The 21,565-nt window shown below is 49.7% G+C and overlaps 1 protein-coding gene across 5 annotated transcripts in view; it reads right to left on the bottom strand.

Moving 5' to 3' along the window:
- The window catches only part of SCAP (SREBF chaperone), a 67,364-nt gene that overhangs the window by 4,805 nt on the left and 40,994 nt on the right, over positions 1–21,565 (bottom strand). For all 5 annotated transcript variants that reach the window (XM_005669481.3, XM_021068614.1, XM_021068615.1 and 2 more), the window contains 11 exon segments: positions 19,670–19,799; positions 8,684–8,841; positions 7,519–7,739; positions 7,230–7,335; positions 6,386–6,558; positions 5,877–6,003; positions 4,296–4,408; positions 3,404–3,498; positions 1,997–2,095; positions 1,637–1,855; positions 478–854 (listed from right to left, as the gene is read on the bottom strand). In XM_005669481.3, coding sequence (XP_005669538.1) covers positions 478–854; positions 1,637–1,855; positions 1,997–2,095; positions 3,404–3,498; positions 4,296–4,408; positions 5,877–6,003; positions 6,386–6,558; positions 7,230–7,335; positions 7,519–7,739; positions 8,684–8,841; positions 19,670–19,799 — 1,818 coding nt within the window.

Here is a 21,565-nt window from a genome sequence, read left to right on the forward strand (position 1 = left end):
CAGAAGGGTCCCTCCTGCTCCTGCCCCAGACTCCCCCTATATTTTTTGCAGAGGACTCAGCTCAACCTCCAGACTCCCCTCTCAAGACTGTCTTCTCAGCGTGGGTGGTGGCAGCAGAGGTAGGTCCCTCCCAAGCCTAGCTCTGACATCCCAACCTTGCTGTCACAGACATGGCACCCAAGCCATCACTGCCACCTCTGTCACCTATCCTGGCACACAGTGGGGGACAGCAAGTGGTGTGGATCTCACTCTGGCCAAGGGGCCAGTAGCAGCCTGTGACTTTCCAGAGCAGAGACCAAGGCCTCTCCTGTGGCTGCCTGGAGCACTGGTTCCTACTTCACAAACTTATGGGTGTTTATTTGAAACGAAATGCAGAATGCAAATCAGTGAGTCTCCATCTAAGGGGAAAGGATGCTCTGAGGACAATGAGCTGACATCACCCTTCAGGGAGGTGGCACCTGGCACAGCTCAACTCACCTCTTGGCCAGTGTGATGTTGTAGTAGCTGAAGAGCGTTGGCCAGTGGCGGAAGGACAATTTCCTCCAAAGTTCCTCATCCTCAGGCCCCCAGGTTACCTCTGGGGCTGGGCTGTCATGGACGCCCTCTGCCTGACCCCCCGGCTCAGGCGGCTCCCCTGGCAATGTCTGGTTCTCAAGTAACTTCGGGGCTTCAGGTGGGAAGATGGAGAAGGCAGGGTCCGGGTGACTGGCAGGCAGCACACCACTAGGCACAGGCATGGGGGCCAGGGCTCCCTCGCCCAGCGGGCTCTGTTCTGTCACCTGGGCAGCGAGGTAGGTGCGCAGACCTGCTGGATCTGTGTACACCAGGATGCCAATCCAGACAACAGTGCCGGCCTGCAGTGGGACACCAGGTGCAGAGCAGGGTCTCTGTGAGGAATGGGCAGAGCCAACTCCCAGCATGCTCGGCCCTCATGCCGGCAAGAGGCAGCACAGGCACCTCAGGCCGTCCTTCTGTCTGTCCTTCTCTTCTGCCTCCTCAAGTCCTCCCACTACAACCTGGGCCAACTGCCCCACTGGAGGGACCTAATTAATTCCCTTTCCATGATCAGGGTTTGGGGTTCTTGCCCTAGAAATATGAGGAACAGATACAGAATTTTCCCTCCTCCAACCCCCATCTCAACTTGGGCCAGAAAGCTGCCCAAGTTGAGATCATTCCCACGTCAGCAGGGCCACAGGGACAGGCTGCTCGATCTGCTCCACAGACATCACGGGTCTAGTCATCACAGGCCTCAGCCTCGCTCCCCTCTCGCTTCAATTCCCTGGGAGAGGCCCACTGACCAGAGGCCAGCCCTGCTCCTTCTCCCCTCTGCCCAGCCCAGCAGGTGAAATAGTTTGTCCAGCATTTTCTGATGCCTACATGGTAAACCTCAACTCTAGGAACCAGTGGTTCCCTCTGAGAGCACCCTATCCTGGGTCACCCCGGGGAGATGATGACTCCTCTCCCTGACAACTCCGGCTACTCTTCCATAAACAGGGTTATCACTCCAGAAACCACTGCGGTCTGGGCAGAAGGGGAGAGTGGGCATGAGGGCCTGAGGAGCATCCCCTGCCTCCAAAGCCAATGCAAAATGCAATAGGGGCTTGAGTGCTGCTCCTTGGGGAGGGGTGCCAGGTACCATGATGAGGCGCTGTGCCAGGCGGGTTCGGGCCAGGAAGTAGATGACACGCAGCCTCTTGGGGAGCCGAAGGTTTCGGAAGGAGGATGGTTGCAGTGTGATGGTGTGAGGTGTGGCCGGCCGCACAGCCAGCTGCCTCTCGAAGCGCGCTGACCGCCCCACTGGCTTAGCTGGGGGCAGGCAGGCCTCAGGAGGCAGCCGCTTGTTCAGGTCCGCTAGCTGTTGGGGGCACAGAGATCAGGGCCCAAAGCTGCCATCCAGAGGCTTCCCACACAGGGCTGCTACCCTGCTGGAGGTCCGCACCTCTCTCACCCAGGGCTGAGGAGGAGGTGGATGGGGCAGGGCTCAGGCCACTCCTACCTCCATCCGTCGAATGTCAATGGACAGGACAGTGGTGAAGAACAGCATCTGCAGGAAGAAGTCAGATACCAGGCCCACGACGGCAAAGAGACAGAACTCCTAGGATTAAACAGACCAGGGGACACCATGACCTCACGGCCCGGCAACTAAAGGAGCAGTTCCCTGCCTGCTGGCACCTCAATCTGCAGGACAGTTTTGGGCAGGACAAAACAGAGAGAGAGAAAAGAGAAGCTAGGTAGTTCTGAACCTGGGAGTGGCCAAGGAGGAAAGGAGAGGCTCCCTCCATCCCCACAAGGGGGCAGCAGACACCGCTCGCAACTTTACCCAGAGCTGGCTAATCCCCACCCCACCCGCACCCCCAGAGAGGTGAGGCTGATCCAACTTGCAAAGCTCTGAGCCACACCAGCTTGCTACCCAAAAAGGTCCCTCCCTCCCCAATTGAGCCCCTGGCCCTGCTCATGTGCTAGGGACCAAAACCTACTCAGAGCCCAGGCTTGGCCCAATTTGGGGGCTCTCAGAAAAGCTCCCAGCCAGTGACCACAATGAGCCAATGAAGGGAAGGAGAAAGGGCAGGAGGGTATTAATTCTGCCCTAAAACTGAAAAGTAGTCTCTCTGATCCCCAGGCTCTGGGGATAGATGGAATTTCCTCAAATTAAGTTTTTAACCCACGTGCCTGTTTGAGACCTCTGGCATATCACACAGCTTCTAGTCAAATTAGGGTAAGAAGGATGGAGCACCACGGTGGCACTGTAGTCATTAGTAGACACTGTCAGCTCTAATGTCCCAAGACTGCCCCATCCTGTAGGTGCCCTCTGTGCTCTCAGCTCACCCCTACACCCCAGCAGGGCTGCCAGCCCTAGGGGAAGAAGAGGAGGGGGTGATGCATTCCCTACTCCCAACCCATCCTAGACCAGCAGCAACAGTCCAGGCTTCCAACTCAGCAAAGGTCAACTCCCACCTCTGCTAACAGCCCCACAGCTGAGCAGAGCTCTGAGTAACGGCTGGGGGCCCTCCCACAGAGGGGGCCATAGGTCTAGAAGGTGAAGGGGAGGGTAAGGGCTCGAGCCAGGAAAGGCAGTGGGGGCGCAGTTCAGGGGCCAGCTAGCTGCTACCTTGCCCACCAAGCCACCTCCTGCCACCTGGCTGAATGAGACAGGCAGCGAGGGCTAAGAGGACAGAGACAAAGGCTGCCAGGCTGGGAGCTACATCTTATAACCAGCCTTGGCTTACAGAACCCTCCTCCTGAACCAGGGGTGCCAGGAGTGCCTTGTGAGCAGTGACAGCCACATTGCCAGAAGAGGGCCCACCTCACAGGCGACGGTGGTGGCCTATGAGGCAGTGTGCCCCGCACAGCTGGGGAACTCAGCAGCTGGCCCCACCTGGCCTAAGCCCTGGAGGGGCCTTACCTGGATGGCTGGTACGAGAGTGAAGTAGCCAATGAGGATGATGCCCAGCTCCGTGGCCATGTTCTTCATGATGGACCAGCTCTCACTGCTTAGGCCTACAGAGGACAATAGGGCCATGGGGCCAGCACATGACCTCTGTCCACTGTGTCTGCTCATGCGGACATATCTAGCCTCACATGCTGCTCTTTGTCTGGCATACACAGTCTGCCAGCAATTGGCAGAACAGCTCGAGGGACAGAGCTGTGTTCTAGCTCAGGTGCCTTCCTGGGCCTGGGACTATCACTCAGTCACTTGCAAAAGGCTCTGGGCGCCCGGTGGATAGCAGCCATTTTCCCCTCGTCTCCTCAGAACCCCACATCCAGTGCAGGGCCTGGCCTCTCACAGCGGCTCACAAAGGTTTGCCCAGTGAACGAAAAGCCTGCCTCCAGCCAAGTTCCCACATTTACCTAGAGGAGGAGGTGCAAGAGTTCAGACCTCCGGGCCTCAGCAATCTTTCTTCACTTTTCCCAGAACCCCAGATCTCAAACTCCTGCCACTGAGGCTGCAGGGGGCTTTCCTGGCAGCTGTGGAGGCAGTGTCTCTAATGTGACCAGCCCTACAGGCCTGGCCTCGTGCGGTGGAGTGAGGAAGGAAGAGCATAGACCAGGTGCTAGCCTGGACATGGGGCCACCAAACAGGAGCCCTGGAGCAGAGTCTGGTTTGCTTTCTTACTAACACACGAACCAGGACAAGGCACAGTCCAGGGACTCCACAGTTCCTCAGGGCTCATGCTAACAAGCTGCCCTGTTACACTGGAGGCCAGGGCAGTAGAGGTTTCTGGGCTCTGTCGTGCAGCAGGAGGAGGCAGAGCACACTCCCCCGCTGCTCTCGTGTACCCCCACTCCCCCGTTACCTTGGGCAATGCGCAGCTTCACCTCGAGGTCCACTGGGGTCGAGACCACTGACTTGGTAAGCACCAACACATTCTCTAGCCCAATGACCACCACAAGGTAGGGGAAAATCTCACTGGGAACAGAGAGGGAGAGGGTGAGGACAGTGCTGAGGAAGGCCCCCAACTTGGCTGATTCTCAGCAGGTTTGGGTCCTGGGAGGCTGTAGGGTTTGCCACCTATAGTCAGGGCTGCTGGTGACTCCCACAGTACAGGGCAGAAACCTCACCCTTCCTGCCTACACCCACCAGGGCCTCTGTCTTCACCATTCTCAGCTTTTCAGGCAGGCTTCAAAGCCTTGCCAAGAGCCAGCAACCATCCCTATCTCCATCCATTCAGCATGGCAAAAAGAGGGATTAAAGAGCCCCCCGTGAGGCCAAAGCACAGCTCCCCGGGCCTTCCCATGCCAGACTCTGCTAGCCAGAGGAAACCACCATGGCCAGGACCCCACAGCAGCACTCCAGGCCAAGCCGTCAGGACTGCATGCAAGGGGTTAGACCAGCCTAAAGCGCTATTCACCTCTGTGGAGTAGTGTGTTTGTAGAAAAGCAACTATATCTAAAGAAAACTCTCCCAGCAATCCAGAACAGGCTTCCCCTACCAGTAATGGACTATGTGGGAAGTCTAGGCGCAAGAAACAACAGCCAAAGAAACTTCACTGGGGTCTCCGCTGTGGAGCAGTGGAGGTGGGGGCTCTGAGGAGCGCAAAGTAGACAGCTATGCCGGGAGGGGAGTGCTCAGCACTGTCAGGTTTAGGAAAGGACGTGGGTGTCCTTCGAGCAAGGCAAGTAAGAGAAAACACAAAATCGCTGTTCCTAAAACCAGCCTGACAAGCCAAGGTAGGGGACAGGCCAATGGACTGGATAGACAGGTGAGGCCCAGCCACAGCTGAGGAGACTAAAGCCTGAGGGCACAAACAGGGAAGGGCTTCCAGACCACATTTCAGAGAGAAACAGCAGAGGAAGTAAACGGTGGAAGGGTGACAAATTAGTGTGCTCATGTCTTACATCTTTTAAAAAACTTACTCTAAAATGACCTATTTTATTAGGTCTTTAATAGTAAAAAAGGAAGAAATGCACCTCCTCTATGTCACACCCACTTAAGGCTTAAGCCATCAAGGAGCAATATGCACTTGTACATATGATATATAAATACACACATACACAGCCACATACCCTTTCTCACACACACACACACACACACACACACACACGTAATAGCATATATATGTGCATAAATACACATGTATATGCATAAACACCTAGCCCATACACACACACACACAGAAATAGAAACATGAATGTACATCTATACTCATACTATATATGTATTACATATAAACACTGATATACTTTGTACATATGGATGAACACAACCAGGTAGCTTTAAAGAGGAAAAAAACGCACCATTTAAATGCCAAAATAACCACGTGAGGATATGGGGTAATAGCAAGCATCCAGTGCAGGGCAGGCCACATGCCCAGAAATGCAAGGCACTCTGGCCTGTGGGCCCACCCTGCAGCCAGTGGAGCCTGCTTGGGACCTACCCGCCGTTGAGGGTAGGTGTCAGGCCAAAGAGTGTGCAGAGCCCCACAGACATGAGCAGCGAGCTGAGCACTGTGACCACGGCGGCCAGAGCCAGCCCCCACTTGGACTTGACCATGTCGATCTTGCCTGGAGGGCAAAGAGGGCACATCAGGGCAATATCTCCACAAAGGCCCTTCTAAACTGTGCTCCTAGGAGGTGGATGTGCCCTGACATCTGAGGAAGGGAAGGCCCCAGCTTAACTAAAGAAAAGGATGGCTGTACACACTTCCCATTTCAGGGGCAGAGTGTGTCCTTTGGGCAACCTAGCCCAGGAAGATTATTGAGAAGTGAGAGGAGCCCTGGACCCACCCAAGCCCCTGCAGCTCTGGAGGATGAAGCCTTGGCTTTGGTGACCAGCAGGCATGTTCTACATCTCTGCCTAAGCCACCCCCAAAGGCAGGGAAGGGGGTTGTTCTGGAAATGCCTGTGTAGCTGGGAGAAACCACCAGCCTCCTTGCCATGGACCTACGTGTGGAGAAGTAGATGTAGGCAAACAAGATGATGTAGGTGGTCACAAGCGGGATGAGCTCGGCGATGCCTATCTCCTCCTTGAAGTGCACATGGACCAGGCTCTCCGCCCGAAGGCTGCAGTTGGGGCTGGGGTGCAGGAGCATCAGACGGGCCCGCAGGCTGCCCAGAAACCTGGTTGTGAAGCAGGGCGGGATAGATGGACCATCCCTCTTGGTCCAGAGGACAAAGACAATCCCTGGAAGGAGGGTCCGTCAAGGCTTCCTTCCTCCCCCTGTGTTGGGGGAAGCTTCTCTGTGGTGTCTCACCTTTCCTACAGGCTCCAGAGGGGGTGGGGAGAATCAAAAAGTTGGCAAAATTATCTCGGGAGCTGTCCCTTAGCACCCCTTTCCCAACCTATCACTCTACTCCAACAGCCAAAGGGCCAGGAGAGCCCAGCAGCAGCATCTTAAGTGTCCTCACTCTTGCTGGGAGCTGCCTGCGGTGCTCTGTTGGGAAGGAGGCCACCTGTGGCTCAGTAGTAACCAGCTGGGGTCCCCTGCCCTCTGCTCAAGAAAGACCAGTGGAGGCACTGGGACACTGAGTTTGTCGGTCCTTCCTACGTCCCTTATTCTTCTTCTTTTTTTTAACCCCATCCCTTTTTCCTAACTAGCTGTCAGGTCATCCCCACTTAAGTGTAAGCAGACAGCATCCTTCAGTCTAAGGGATATAAACATTTCAACAGGAGGCCTGAGAACTCCAAGTGCCCAGAAGGGCATTCTGGACACTCGAACCAGAATAGAGACTACACCAAGCCTCCTGTCACTCCACAGCCCGTGAGGAGCCCTGAGTGCCAACAGCCTTACTTGGCATGGTAGTGCTGGAAGACCAAGGTAATGGTGTACGAGACTAGCCTCTTCCTGGTGTAGAGGCTCACCCCGCTGTGCTTCCCAGGAACACCGAACAGCAAGTCTGCAGACACAAACCACCAGGTGCTGACCAAGGAACGGCAGCTACTGCAGAGCCACAGGACCCCTCTCAGCCCCCACCCTGGGAAACAAGGAATAACCCCTGATCTGCCAGGATGGCCACCAAAGAGACATGGTGACCGACAAGTCCCCTTGCAGGTCCTCAAGGAATCTTCCCTGGGGGTACCTTTGAGCGTGGCTGAGGTCTGCAAGGTTTTGGGTTCATGCTGGTGGATGGTCCCGATGATATCAGGGTCAGCATGAAAGCGTTCCCGGTCATTCTGCCAGAAGTTCCCGGGGGACAGTAGTAGGCATCCATGCTCAGGAAGGATGTTCCGGAGCTTCCTGAGGCCTGGCAGCAGGTCGGTCACCTGTAAGCATACCTCCTCCAGGCTCCTGGTCCCAGAGCTGTGCAGGAGACAGGATGAGGCACCTGCCATGTCTGCTGGCACAGGACAGGCCCACTGTACTTACAAGGTCTCTTCCTTCCTCAGGTTCCCAGATGCCTGGTGTCTCAGTCGGAGGACTAGGGCAGCAGGGGAAGTTCTTCCAGGGGGTCAATAACCAAATTGTGTGGCTGCCTGGTCTTCAAAATGCATGTGCAGCTCAAAAGCCCATCACCTCCAAGGAGAGGCAAGTTCTGGGAGCATACACAGACCCACCCACCAGAACACCTTCGCTAGTTCAGCAGGCAGAGGGATAGGGTGAAAATTAAGGGGTCTGTTTTGTTCACCAAAATACCTTTCAAAGCCCTTATGAACCACTAGTCCACCACTTATGAACCACTTTCCGACACATTTCCCAATAGAATAGGGGTTGCCAAACTATGGCTCACAGGCTATATCAAGCCTGGCACCTGTTTTTCTAAATAAAGTGTTCCTGGAACACAGCCACACCCACCCCAATAAAACCCAGCAATGAGGCAGCTTGCAAAGCCAGCACACTCCAGAGAATCACTGATGGGGTAAGGTTTCAGAAGTACACTCCCAGGTAGAGCTTGCCTCGCATCAACACGGCCACCACCGTTACTCTCACATCTCACAACCCTGGGCAATGAGCCCTCTGGGTTACAAGTCAACTGGACTTCCGTCAGCCTTTCACAGGGTTGGCCCAGAGTATTCTTAACTCTGTCTGAGATCTGAGGACGAAGCTCAGGGCCCTACCTGTGCCATCTGCACAAGGCCGAGGGGAATGCAGCCACAGTGGACCCATGAGAGTGCTGAGGAAAGTGAAGCAGGCTCAGGCACCATCTTTCTCACCCGTTTGCTTTCTGTGGAGCTGGCTTACACTGGGGGCTGCCCTCCCTTTAGTACAGAACTGTATCAGGGAGGCTGTGATCCCAGAGAGGATACCTGTCTCTCAGCACGTGGTTCCGGATCTCCTCCACCAGCTGGAAGGCCCGGGACAGAGGTGAGCGGAACACGTCTACTGCCAGGAGGTTTTTGTGCCAGGGAGACACTGAGGACTTCACAAATATCTGCTGGATGTAAGCCACCGGGGCACCCACGTACTGCAGAAGAAATGGAGGGAGAGGTAGAAAGGTCAGCTCAGCACAAGAGGGAGAAACACAGCCTATGCACAGTAAACACAGCCTATGCACAGATTTACTAAGCACCTGCTATGGGCAAAGCAACATGGGGACAACAAGACAGGCCTTAGAAAATAAAGACATCCACCACTTACGAACCACTTTCCCACATATTTCCCAACAGAACGGGGGCTGCCAAACTATGGCCCACAGGCTCTATCAAGGCTGGCACCTGTTTTTCTAAATAAAGTCTTCCCTGGAACACAGCCACACCCACCCCATTACACACTGTCCACGCAGCTTTCATCCAACAGCAGCAGAGGTGTTTGCGACAGAGACAATGTAACCCACAAAGCCTAAATAAAACATGTACTATCCAGCCCTTGATGGAAAATACCTGCAGACTCTGCAATAGGCCATAAGCTCCCCAAAGGGTGTGGCCTTCTTACCCTAGTTTTGACCCTTGTAGGTCAATGGTTTTGAAGCTCAACAGACCCAGTTTTAAATCTCTACTCTCCAACTCTATGGCCTTGGAAACATTTTTGACTTCTCTGGACTTCAATTTCTTTAGTGGGCAAGGGGGATAATGACACTCATCCTATAACATCACCAAGATGTACCCACTAGCTCACACACACACACACACACACACACACACACACACACACACACACTGTGTGCAGAGATAAATGCCAATGGAAATGTTAGCAATAACCGATGTGGTACATGGTTTCACCACCCACCACGACAGTCCTATGAAAAGCAAAATGATTGTCTAGGGTTTCAGGACTCAAGCAGGGTGGTACGGGATCCAAACCCAGGTCTCCTCATCAATCACACTTTTCTCACTAGAACTTGCCATGTATATTTAAAGAGCTAACAGGTACCTAAGTGACAAAATGACACATGTATAACAGGTGAGGAATGATTCCTAGTGATACATATGCCATGAAGCACCCCCCAAACAAGGTTGTGGACTAGTCGTGGTAGGGTTATGGCCAGAAGAGGATCTGAGTGGAGCCAGGATATGGGGAAGGGGCAAGGAGGGTCTCTGAGGACCATCCTGGACAGCACAGAGGAATCCTGTCAGATAATAAAGGAAATTATAGCTAAAAGGAGAAATGGCCAGGATGAAGCCCGATTTAGCCATCTGGATTTTAGCCAGTTGACCAAGAAAAGCCCCTGATTGTCTTTGAAAGGGAGGGGTGGCCGGACAAAGCAGTGCTCTGAGACCCCTAAAGTTAGACTGTCACCCAAGTAGAGAGAAGGAAGGACCTCCTATAGCCCGGAGGCACAGGCTGGAGGGAGCCAGGCCTGGCCAAGGGGTGAGGGGACTGTCCTGATGCCTGTGCTGCGATCATGGACTCGGAAGGGAAGGTATGTAGATGAAAGGAAGGCCCCCTAGCCACTTAGTGATGCCATGCTCCAGGCCAAGGTACAGCAAGTGTCAAGATGCTGAACATGCACAGCAAGTTAACACCTCTGGGGCTCCTGGGTACAAAGGAAGAACCTCTGAGTAGCCATCTGAGCCTTTATGAAGCATACATTTATAAATGGCTCTGGGGACAAAAGGCCTCACCCACTTAGTCTCCTGCACCAGACTTAGCTCACGAGAAGCTGCTGGGAGATACAGTGGTATCTGGATAGAACTGAATGCCACAGGTTCTGACCTGAACAGCAGCTCACTGTCTCAAGACACCACACAGAAGGTGGGCAGCAGCTGCCCAGAGACCAACACCCCCACAAGGAGAGAGATTCTCAGGGTGATCACCCTCAAACTCCATGAAGGACACAGCACATCACCCAGAAACAGTTGGCACTGCGGAGCCTCCAGACCCAGGTCTGTTCCCACTGGGTACAAGACTGCACATACAACCTCCTCTGCCCACAGCCTTTGTCAGATGCTTCACCCTCAACCTCAGGCCCACTGACCCTGTGCAACTGAACATTTGGTTTCCAAGCAGGACAGCTCCTTGGTCCTCCCGTCCACATCTAGCCCCCTTCCCAACCATGACCATCCAGGCCACCATTTCAACAAAGTACAATGAGCATACTACCACAACCAGGGCAGAAGGGCCATCTCACAAACTCCACGAAACACGAGTATGGAAGTGTCTTGGTTGCAATGTATATTCAACTCAGTGAACGAACACCAGTCCCAGTGCATCTTTCCTCAAGAAAGCAACTATTGCCTTTTTCCCACCTAGGCCTCTGGTATACAGAGAGCAAATGAGCCAAAGGCTTGCCCTTATCAGTCTGAGCACTGGTGTGGGGCCAGGAGTTTCCTTTGCTTGAAAGGCACTCCAGATGTGTTCTCCTTTGAGGAGAAGCCAGATTTGGCATGAAACTGCCTTCTTTTCACAAGCAGGGCAAAGCAGCCCTTAGCTAGCTAGTACATACTGGGCAGAGTGGCCATCTCACAAACACTACAAAAGAAGCGTTTGGAAGCGTCCTGGGTGCAATGGATATTCAACTCAGTAAATGAACACCAGCCCCAGGGCGTCTTTGCTCAGAGCTCTCATTCCAGGCTCTAGGGATGGCTCCAGGAGTTTCCCGGCTTAACTCGCATGCCTCCTCAGAAGTGTATCTGTTATCACCATCATCACTTTTAGGGGAGAGGATCCATAGTTTTCATAGGAATATAAAACCTCTTTGTCCTTAGACACCTCGCTCTCCTTTGACTTTGTGCCAGTCTTGGGTAAAAGCCACTGATCATTATTTTCACTCCTCAGAGAATAAGCCTCACCAGACAAAAAAAACTAGAAGTGAGCCATGCTCTCCGGCCTTGGTGGAACCTCCCTCTGCTGGTCAGCTCTTCCGACTGACTCCCAACTGAACTTTCCAAGCAGTTATTCCACATTTGTCCACTTCTTTCAAGATCTTGGTTCAGGAGTTCCCATGGTGGCGCAGTAGTAACAAACCTGACTAGTATCCATGAGGATTCAGGTTTGATCCCTGGGCTCGCTCAGTGGGTTAAGGATCCTGCGTTGCTGTGAGCCGTGGTGTAAGATGCAGATGTGGCTTGGATCCCACATTGCTGTGGCTGTGGTGTAGGGTGGCGGCTGTAGCTGCGATTGGACCCCTAGCCTGGGAACCTCCATATGCCATGGGTGACACCCTAAAAAGACCAAAAAAAAAAAAATAAAGATCTTGGTTCATTCAGTCATTTAATATGATTGATATGACTATCAAACTCATTGTCCAACAGAGGTGCCCACAACCACCCTCTTCTGAGTATCAAAATTCTCTTATGGTGGTTTATTCACAGGTATTAGCCTAACTCTTGTCCTTCACTATCTGAGTTTGGGATCCCCTTGCAGCAGTCTTTAAGCAGTGCGGTTTCTTTCGGAGGTTCAGGAAACACAGGGAGGGGAGCAGTGACAGGAGCAGGGAAGGGAAGGCAGCCAACAAAGTGTGTTAGTGAGCAAGTGACCTCTGTGGATAACTGGATTTAGCTGAGTTATCCCACCTGACAGGAGAGAGCTGAGTTTACACACCAACTCCTGCAATTACTGGTTGAGGGCTGCTCCTAGGGGTGTGAATTCTCCAGCACCTCATGCCTTCTGTACCAGTGATCCTTTGACAAATGAGATGCAGATGTTGGTGGCTGGAAAGCAGGCAGGCAGGCACTAAAACGGGTAGCAGGAGACATGGGCAGGACCTAGCACTCACTATGCTGTGTCCTATCAAAATCCCTACTTGATACTCAAGTGAGAGACCCAGAAACAGAAATAACACATGGCATCCTAAGTGCATGATGGAGAAAGCATAAAGGCCAGTGGAGTCCAGATGCCCCTGGGTACAGAGTGAGGAATCCTCACTAGACGGAGGCTTCTAATGTGGCCCCCCAAATTCCTACCTCCTGGGCTCATGTCCAAGTGTAACCTCCTTGAGAGTGGGCTGCACCTAGTGACTGGCATCTGACAAACAGAATATAGCACAAGTGAAGAACTCTCAATTCTGAGATTAGGTTACAACAGACTATAACCCTTCAGGCCATTTTGCTTAGTGAAATAGATCAGGCACAAAAAGACAAATACTGTATGACTCTACTTATATGAGGTACCTAAAGTAGCTAAATTCATAGTGACAGAAAGGAGACTGGTGGTTATCAGGGGCTGAGGAAGGGGAAATGTGGAATTATTGTTTAATGGGTATAGAGTTTCTGTTGTACAAAATGAAGAACTGTAGAGATGGATGGTGGTAATGGCTGTGCAATACCGTTAAAGTATCTAACACTACTGACCTGTACACTGAAAAAAGGTTAAGAGAGTAAAATTCATGTTGTGTGTATTCTGATACTTTTTTTTTTTTTTTTTTTTGGTCTTTTTAGGGCCACACCCATGGCACATGGAGGGTCCCAGGCTAGGAGGTGAATCAGAGCTGTAGCTGCCGGCCTACACCACAGCTCACAGCACTGTGACCCTTAAACCACTGACTGATGCCAGGGATCCACATCCTCATGGATACTAGTTGGGTTTGTTACCACTGAGCCATAACAGAAATTCCCTGCCACAATTTTTTTTAAAGTGGGAGGACAAAAAAGACTATGACCCCTCCACACCTCTCTTTTGGAGCCACCACTCTGAATAAGTCGGCCATATTATGAGCTGCTCCAAAAAGGTCCACGTGTCAAAGAACTGAGGGGACTTTCAGCCAACACCCAGTGAGGAACAGAAGCCTTCAGTCCAACAGCCTGCAAGGGCCTTCTGCTGGCCTATGACTGGAGTAAACTTGGAAGCAGATTCTTTCCAGTCAGGTTCTGAGATAACTGCAGCCTTGGCTCACATCTTAGTTGCAGTTTTCAAGAGACCCTGAGCTAGAGAACCGAGATAAGAAAACCAAGGCTCAGAGGGATAAAACAGACATACCCAAGGACACACAGCTGATAGGCAGCAGAGCCAGGATTAAAGCCCAGGGTTGCCTAATGCCCAAGCTGGTATATTCTCTACAGCCAACCTCCTGGGTAGCTCTGAACAAGTTCCCATGGAGAAAATGACATAGATGGAAAGGCCCAGCACAAGCAGTGCAGGAGGGGAGCTGAGGTCCTGGGGACTCCTGGAGTTTTTGGCCACCACCATGAGGTCCTGGCCAGGGCTCCCTGGAAACCTTGCGTTCAGGCTCAGGCTGCCACCACAAACACTGCAGTGCTGGCCCCGAAGCAGAGCCACCTCAGTGAACCTGGCAGGTAGTGCTTGGTATGAGGTTCAGGGTTGCATAATGACCTGGTCTAGGGGAGCCAGGTCAGAAAAGGACATCTCAATATTGTTATTATTGTTGTTATTGTTTTAAACACAATCCTTCCTTCACATTTAGAGAAAGCAACCTAGAGCTCCAGGTATTTCACTTTTATGCTGACTGACACACTCAGGGGCTCCCCCTAGAACATGACATAGGGGACTCCCATTACCCAGCTCTTCTGGAAAACAGAGCTCCTGCTCCCTGTTCTTCAGCCCTGGACAGGTGAGGGGTGTGGTGTGGTGGGAAGAGCACGTTCAGGGGACATGCCAGAGTTCAACTTCTGATCTGCCCCTGGCTGTGTGCCTTGGACGAGGGCTTCTACACTCTCCAAGCCTCAGTCCCTTACTCAGTGAAGGAAATGGGAATAGTGAGGACCAAACAAAGCTTTCACATGAACCATCTAGCAAGGTGTCCAGCCAAAAACATGTTAGTTATATCTAGTTGTATTGTTATGTCTTAAAGCTCTTAAAATTGGATTTGGCCTTAAAAGTCATTCCCTTCTCCGCTTTCATATCCCCTCACCCTCCTCCTAGGCACAGTCATCTCAGTCTACGAATTTCTCCAAATTCAGTGAAACTGACCTTTCTTACTACTGCTTTCATCATGTCACTGCCTCTAAGGGAATGGCTTCCCACTGCCTACAGAATTTGTTTAAATCCCAGAGCCCAGGATTTAATTGGTCCCACTACCTCATCACCTACCACACTCCAAGAAAAATAACTTACTTCAGACTCCGTCTCCTCAATAAGCCGCAATGTTTCTTCATTCAACAAAAAATCTTTCTTGAGCATATAGTATTGGCAAAACACTGGGCTATACAGATTTTTTATTTTTTATTTTTTATTTTTTTTATTTTTTTTTTGCTTTTTAGGGCCACACCCGCAGCATATGGAAGTTCCCAGGCTAGGGGGCGAATCAGAGCTACAGCTGCCAGCCTACACCACAGCCATAACAACTGGGGATCTGAGCTGTGTCTGTGACCTAAACCACAGCTCATGGCAATGCTGGGTCCTTAACCCACTGAGCAAGGCCAGGGATCAAACCTGCATTCTTACGGATCCTATTGGGTTCGTTAACCACTGAGCCATGAAGGGAACTCCTGGACTATACAGATTTGAAAGGAATGATTTCAGCTGGGTTGTACTACAGTGCACAGAGGAGAAACAGCACACGCATCTGCAAGAGAGCTGGGGAAAGCTTCCTGGAGAGCGTGACATGTGAGCTGAGGGGTAAAGACAAGGTGTGCATGCCCAGTGCACTCAGAGGGCAATTCAAGCATGAGAACCTCTGTTCTCCTGCCCTCTGCTCTTGCCAGATCTAATCAATGACAATGACGATGGTGATGGCCAGAAACATTTATCAAATGCAAGTGACGGCCCAGTCACTGCACTAAACTTTTGCATTCTTTCACTTAATCCTATGGCAATATATAATGCAGGTATAATTACTATCCCTATTTTATGAATGCAGAAACTAAGGCACAGAAGTGTTATGTAACTTGCCCAAGGTCACATGCCTGCGAAATGGAAAGTCTTCACCTTTCTGCTTTGGTAAAAACATGCCTTTTTTCAGAGGGAACTGTCCTTCCCCATCTTACAAGGCCACTGATGAGTAACTCCACACAGGGCAGGCCTACTCAGAGCATGGGACCTGCTCAGAGACCTCTCCAGAGGACACATAAAGGCGCAAGTGCAGGGTACAGCCACCATTCCACTGGGGAGAACACTTCAGCAAAAGGAGAGGAGGGAGCTAATAGAGAGACACCTCCAGCATACAAAAAGAATTACAATTCAATAAGAACTCCAAACAACTCAATTCAAAACGGGCAAAACACTGAAATACTCCACAGAGGAAGATATGCAAATACACCAAGCACTTGATTAGTCATCTAGAAAATGCAAATTTAAACCAAAACAAGATTGTTCCATACTTCTATTAGAAAGGCTTTTAAAAAAACAAACAGGAGTTCCTGTCATGGGGCAGCGGAAACGAATCCCACTAGGAACCATGAGGTTGAGGGTTCGATCCCTGGCCTCGCTCAGTGGGTTAAGGATCCAGCACTGCTGTGACCTGTGGTACAGGTTGTAGACTCGGCTGGGATCTAGTGCTGCTGTGGGTATGGCGTGGGCTAGCAGCTGTAGCTCTAATTAGACCCCTAGCCTGGGAACCTCCATATGCCCCTGGTGCGGCCCTAAAAATAGCAAAAAATAAATAAATATAAACAAACACCTCATAGTACCAAGAGCTTTAAAGCACAAAGACTGAACTTTAATGTATGGAAATTTTAAAAATAATTTAGGAGGTTGACGGACATGAAAAGAATGACACTTTGCCTCTGTAATATTCCTTCCAAAATCCCATAATCCCAGTCTAATCTAGAGAAAAACAGACAAATCCCACTTGAGGGACATTTCTCATAACTGTCCAGGTTATGACTAAGGAAAAGTAAGGAAACCGGATTCTCTTAGTTTGTATGTATATCCTTTTTCTCTCCCAAGATCCCATCCAGATACCATGTGTCATATTTAGTTGTCCAGACTCCGAAAGCTTCTCTCAGACTCTTTTTTCTTTTCATTTTTGTCTTTTTAGGGCCGCACCCATGGCATATGCAGGGTCCCAGGCTAGGGGTCAAATCGGAGCTACAGAAGCTGGCCTGCACCACAGCTATAGCAACGCAGGATCTGAGCCACATCTGTACCCTATGTCACAGCTCACGGCAACGCCAGTTCCTTAACCCACTGAGCGAGGCCAGGGATCGAACCTGCATCTTCATGGATCCTAGTTAGATGCTGAGTGATGACAGGAACTCCAAACTCCTTTTGATTACCTTGACAGTCTTAAAGAGTGCTGGTCAGGAACCATGAAGGCCATCCTTCACCTGGGATTTGTCTGAAGTTCTCATGATTAGACTAGGGTTATGGGTTTGGGGGAGGAAGACCACAGAGGTAAAGCACCCTTCTCGTTACACATTAAGGGTACAAACCATTGACCTCATTTATCTCTATTGGTGTTGACCCTAATCACCTTCTTGAGGAACTACCTGCCAGGTTCTCCACTGTAGAGTGACTCTTTCCTCCTTCTCTCCATCTGGTACTCTTTGGAAGGAAGTCACTAAGCACAGTCCCACAATCAAGGAAGGTCATCTCCCTGCTCCCTGAGGACAGAGTTGGTTCCTGTGTCCCTTTGACATATGCTGAATTTATTGCATTGTGTTGTTTGTATATATGTATGTAGGTATGTATTTGGCCACAGTGTGCAGTGGCCTGGTGTGGGATCTCAGTTTCCAGACCTGGGACTGAACACAGGCCACAGTGGTGAAAGCGCAAGTCTGAACCACTAGACCACCAGGGAACTCCCATGCTGAACTTATTTTACACCAAGGCCCATCTCTTCTCTCCCCAAGAAAACTGGGAGCTCCTCAGGAGCAGTGAAGCTCTATGTGTCCCCCAGATCACCCTGCCAGGCATAGTGCAGACATGAAATAAACATAAACACAGTGCTGAATAAAGGAATGAATTCAGGGATGAGGGATGTTTTGGCTCCCTGGTATGAGTAGTAGAAGCCCTATGCTGCTCAGTGCCTGAGCTTCCTAATTTTCCTTTGGAAGCCATCTTCTCTCATTCCCAGCCTGGTGATGATGATAACCAGGTGATAAAGCCAGACAACAAAGCACCCCATCAGCCACTGGGTTTGGGGTGGGGATAGGCAGGTAACCCCATTCAAAGCCAAATGGGTATCCTTTCACCCTCCCCTGGATTAGATGCTGCAAGAACATGGGGCTGAATCTGCTGCAGCCACTATTAGGGAGACAAGAGTAGAGCTGACCCAGAGAAGGCAGAGCTGAGAGAAGGACCCCTTCTGAGGTCCAAACCATGAATAAGCCCTGCCCATGGCTGAGTTATATGATCCCCCAAAAAATGCCATTTTCACTTACTCTGCTTTTAATTGAGTTTTCTATTCCTTATAATTAAAACAGTCTGTACAATTCCTGTACTGCTGACCTTCAATTTTTTATGATGGACAGTCAATGGAGGTAAGATAACTGACCCCTGAGCTGCATGACACCAGGTGACTATAGCAGGGCACAGGTCTCCTTCTCAACCTTTCAGGGGCCAGGGGCGCCAATGAGAAAATAGAAAAAAAGGACAACCCTCTAATTCCTGAACCCCCAAGTTATTTTATACACACACTATCATCCTCCCAGACCAAAGAAGGGCACTAAGAAAGTTTAAAAAGTCCACAAACAAGTAAAACTCCTAACAACTCTATCATGAAACATCTATTCTGTACCAACAGGCCCAATGGACTCTATTAGTCACAAAACATAACAAACACAGGCTATTTTGTAACCAGGAACCATCAGCTCCATTACGTGGTAAAACTGCATCAAGAGACTAATGAAGCTAAGAGGTCCCAAAGTGAGCCAAGGGTCAAGCTGGGACATGAAGTTACAGAACTGGTTTCTAACACATCAGACAATGCTCCCTCAGATGTTCATGGACAGAGTACCACTGAGCCTGGACTGTGTACTTCTTCCTGATAGCATGCATGGTGTAACACATACCCATCTTACCAGATATATCTCTATTTCAGCAACATCAGAGCCATGTTTATACCAAGTTACCTGGCTAAACTACCCGATAAATAAATGGGAAGGAATGTGCAATTACTGTCAGAGAGAAGGTGGGAGAGGAAGAGCTCTGTGCCCTGAGTTTTGGTTTTGCTCTTCAACAAGACACTCGGCAAGCCTAGCACCAATCCATGGGACTGCAGCACAACACAGGAGGGAAGACGACTTTATCCGTCCCTGGCAGGTAAAAGTTTTAGAGACAAGCTAATGATTCTTGTCAGATTTCCAAGCATTCTGGTGAGTTACATCCTGTACCTACACCCTGAAATGGAGAGATTCTTTCTTCCTCAATTACATGAGTGCTCAGCTCAGAGACAATCAACTAAGAACAGTATGGTTCAGAAGCAGCAGAAGGCTTCAGGTCAGGAGATCTGAGTTCTAATCCAGTGCTGACCCCATGTAAACTAAATTTAAAATGAGATACAACGTCACATTGGGCCCCAGCTGCCTTAACTGCAAAACAAAAACAGACGAAACCTGCACCTTTTACCTGACCGGACTGTGAGAATAAAGTAAGACTTGACAGATTTGAAAAAAACTATTAAATGAAGTTGGCACTCTGATGCCAAAACATCCTCTAGGGATGCTCAGTAGTTCCCATGACCAGCTGATGCAAGGAGGAGATGATCTGTTTGCCAGGGTACTCCCTGGCACCTGTGCACACTATGTGAGCAGCCCACAGTGTGAACCCAGACTCAGCTGGCCATCCCTACCTTTTCTAGGGCAGTCACACATCTGTCTTTTGGTGTATTCTTTCAAAACAGGAATAATGCATAACTACATGTATAACTAAATATTGTTGGTGCCTTTATAAAACTATTCAAGTATACATATTCACACATCAGAAGGTGACCCCCTTCACTCGCTCACAGAACCCCTGCCTTGGCCAGTCTGCACCCTACCCCCAGGGCTATCCTGGGTGACATGCTGAGCACCTACCCACTCTGGCTGCTCACTAGGCTCTCCTGGCTTGTGGTCAGAAGCTGAAGGTGGAGGCGAGTAGTCCTTCACAGGAGTGGTGAATTCCACAGGCCCTGTTCCTGGCAAGGGGAGTTTCAACAGTGGGTAGCTGGGATGAACAAAAAACAAAGAGAAGAGTTAGGACAGCATGGCAAGTAGAATCTGCTGAGATAACAGAGACACAGGAACTATTGCAGACGCACTAAACTCTTCCTGCTAGGAGAATGGTACAAATGTACAAAATGAGTCATAAAACATCAGTGCCAGAAGTAAACTCAGAAGCCTCTAGATCAGAATTTTTCAAACTCGGAGTTCCCATCGTGGCGCAGTGGTTAACGAATCCGACTAGGAACCATGAGGTTGCGGGTTCGGTCCCTGCTCTTGCTCAGTGGGTTAACGATCCGGCGTTGCCGTGAGCTGTGGTGTAGGTTGCAGACGTGGCTCGGATCCTGCGTTGCTGTGGCTCTGGCGTAGGCCGGTGGCTACAGCTCCGATTCAACCCCTGGCCTGGGAACCTCCATATGCCGCGGGAGCGGCCCAAGAAATAGCAACAACAACAACAACAACAACAACAACAAAAAGACAAAAGAAAAAAAAAAAAAAAGAATTTTTCAAACTCCATTTAGTCACACCAATTCAAAAAGTAGACTGGTTGAGTATTTTTAGAGATGTAATAAAGACAAGATGCTAAAACAAAAAAGGCAACAAACTTCTGGTCAAATTAGACAGTAAGTAAGACAACAATAAAAAAAATGGTGAAATAAAAATCCAGAAGGATCCTGATTAAGAATGCTGAGCAAACTGCTCTAATTTAAAAGGACAGACCATGAAAACTGTGCATAACACACTGAAGGTGAGATTTACACTAGACCAGGCTGAAGAGAAGTCAATGGACCCTCCACACACAAAGTAAAAAAGGCTTGGCCTTACAACAAAAATTTGAAAAATTGGGAGGTCCCATTGTGGCGCAGCAGAAATAAAACTGAATAGGAACCATGACATTGTGGCTTCAAACCCTGGCCCCATTCAGTGGGTTAAGGATCTGGCACTGCCATGAGCTGTGGCGTAGGCTGGCAGCTGCAGCTCCGATTTGACCCCTAGCCTGGGAAACTCCATATGCCATGAGTATGGCCCTAAAAAGCAAAAAAAAAAAAAAAGTTGAAAAATGAATGTGCTTTAGTTTCAAGTCTCTCACTTTTGATTTTTTTTTTAATTGGGAATTAAATTTAGTACAATGCACAAATCTTAAGTATACAGTGCAATGAATTTTTATGTATGCATACACCTGTATAACCACTACCTACATCAGGCTATAAATAGCTCCAGAACCTCAGAAGGTGGCCTGGTGCCCTGGCCCGTTGAAGAGCATTCACCGTCACAAACCACTACTACAATTTCTATCACCATAAATTAGTTTTCTGATGGAATATAATTGAAATCACCAGTTTCACTGTGTACTCTTTTGTGATTGGCTGCTTTCATTTAAATTATATCTACTTGAATGGAAATGTGAACAAAATAGGCAAATTAAACTCAATTTCAACTTAAATTGTGGTACATAATTTGATTCTGGCAAATAAACTGATATTTCTGATTTAATAGTAAAAAAAAATAAAATAAAATAAAAAAATTATATCTACTAAGAGAAAAAAATATCTAGGAAGGAATCAACCTAAAGAAACAAAAGACCTGTACTCTGAAAACTATAAGACACTGATGAAAGAAATCAAAGATGACACAAACAGATGGAAAAAGATATACCATGCTCTTGGGTTAGAAGAATCAATACTGTCAAAATGACTACACTACCCAAATTTGTATGGAAACACAAAAAGACCCCAAATAGCCAAAGCAATCTTGAAAAAGAAAAATGGA

This window comes from Sus scrofa, chromosome 13, assembly GCF_000003025.6.
Source record: "Sus scrofa isolate TJ Tabasco breed Duroc chromosome 13, Sscrofa11.1, whole genome shotgun sequence".
Lineage (NCBI taxonomy): Eukaryota > Metazoa > Chordata > Mammalia > Artiodactyla > Suidae > Sus > Sus scrofa.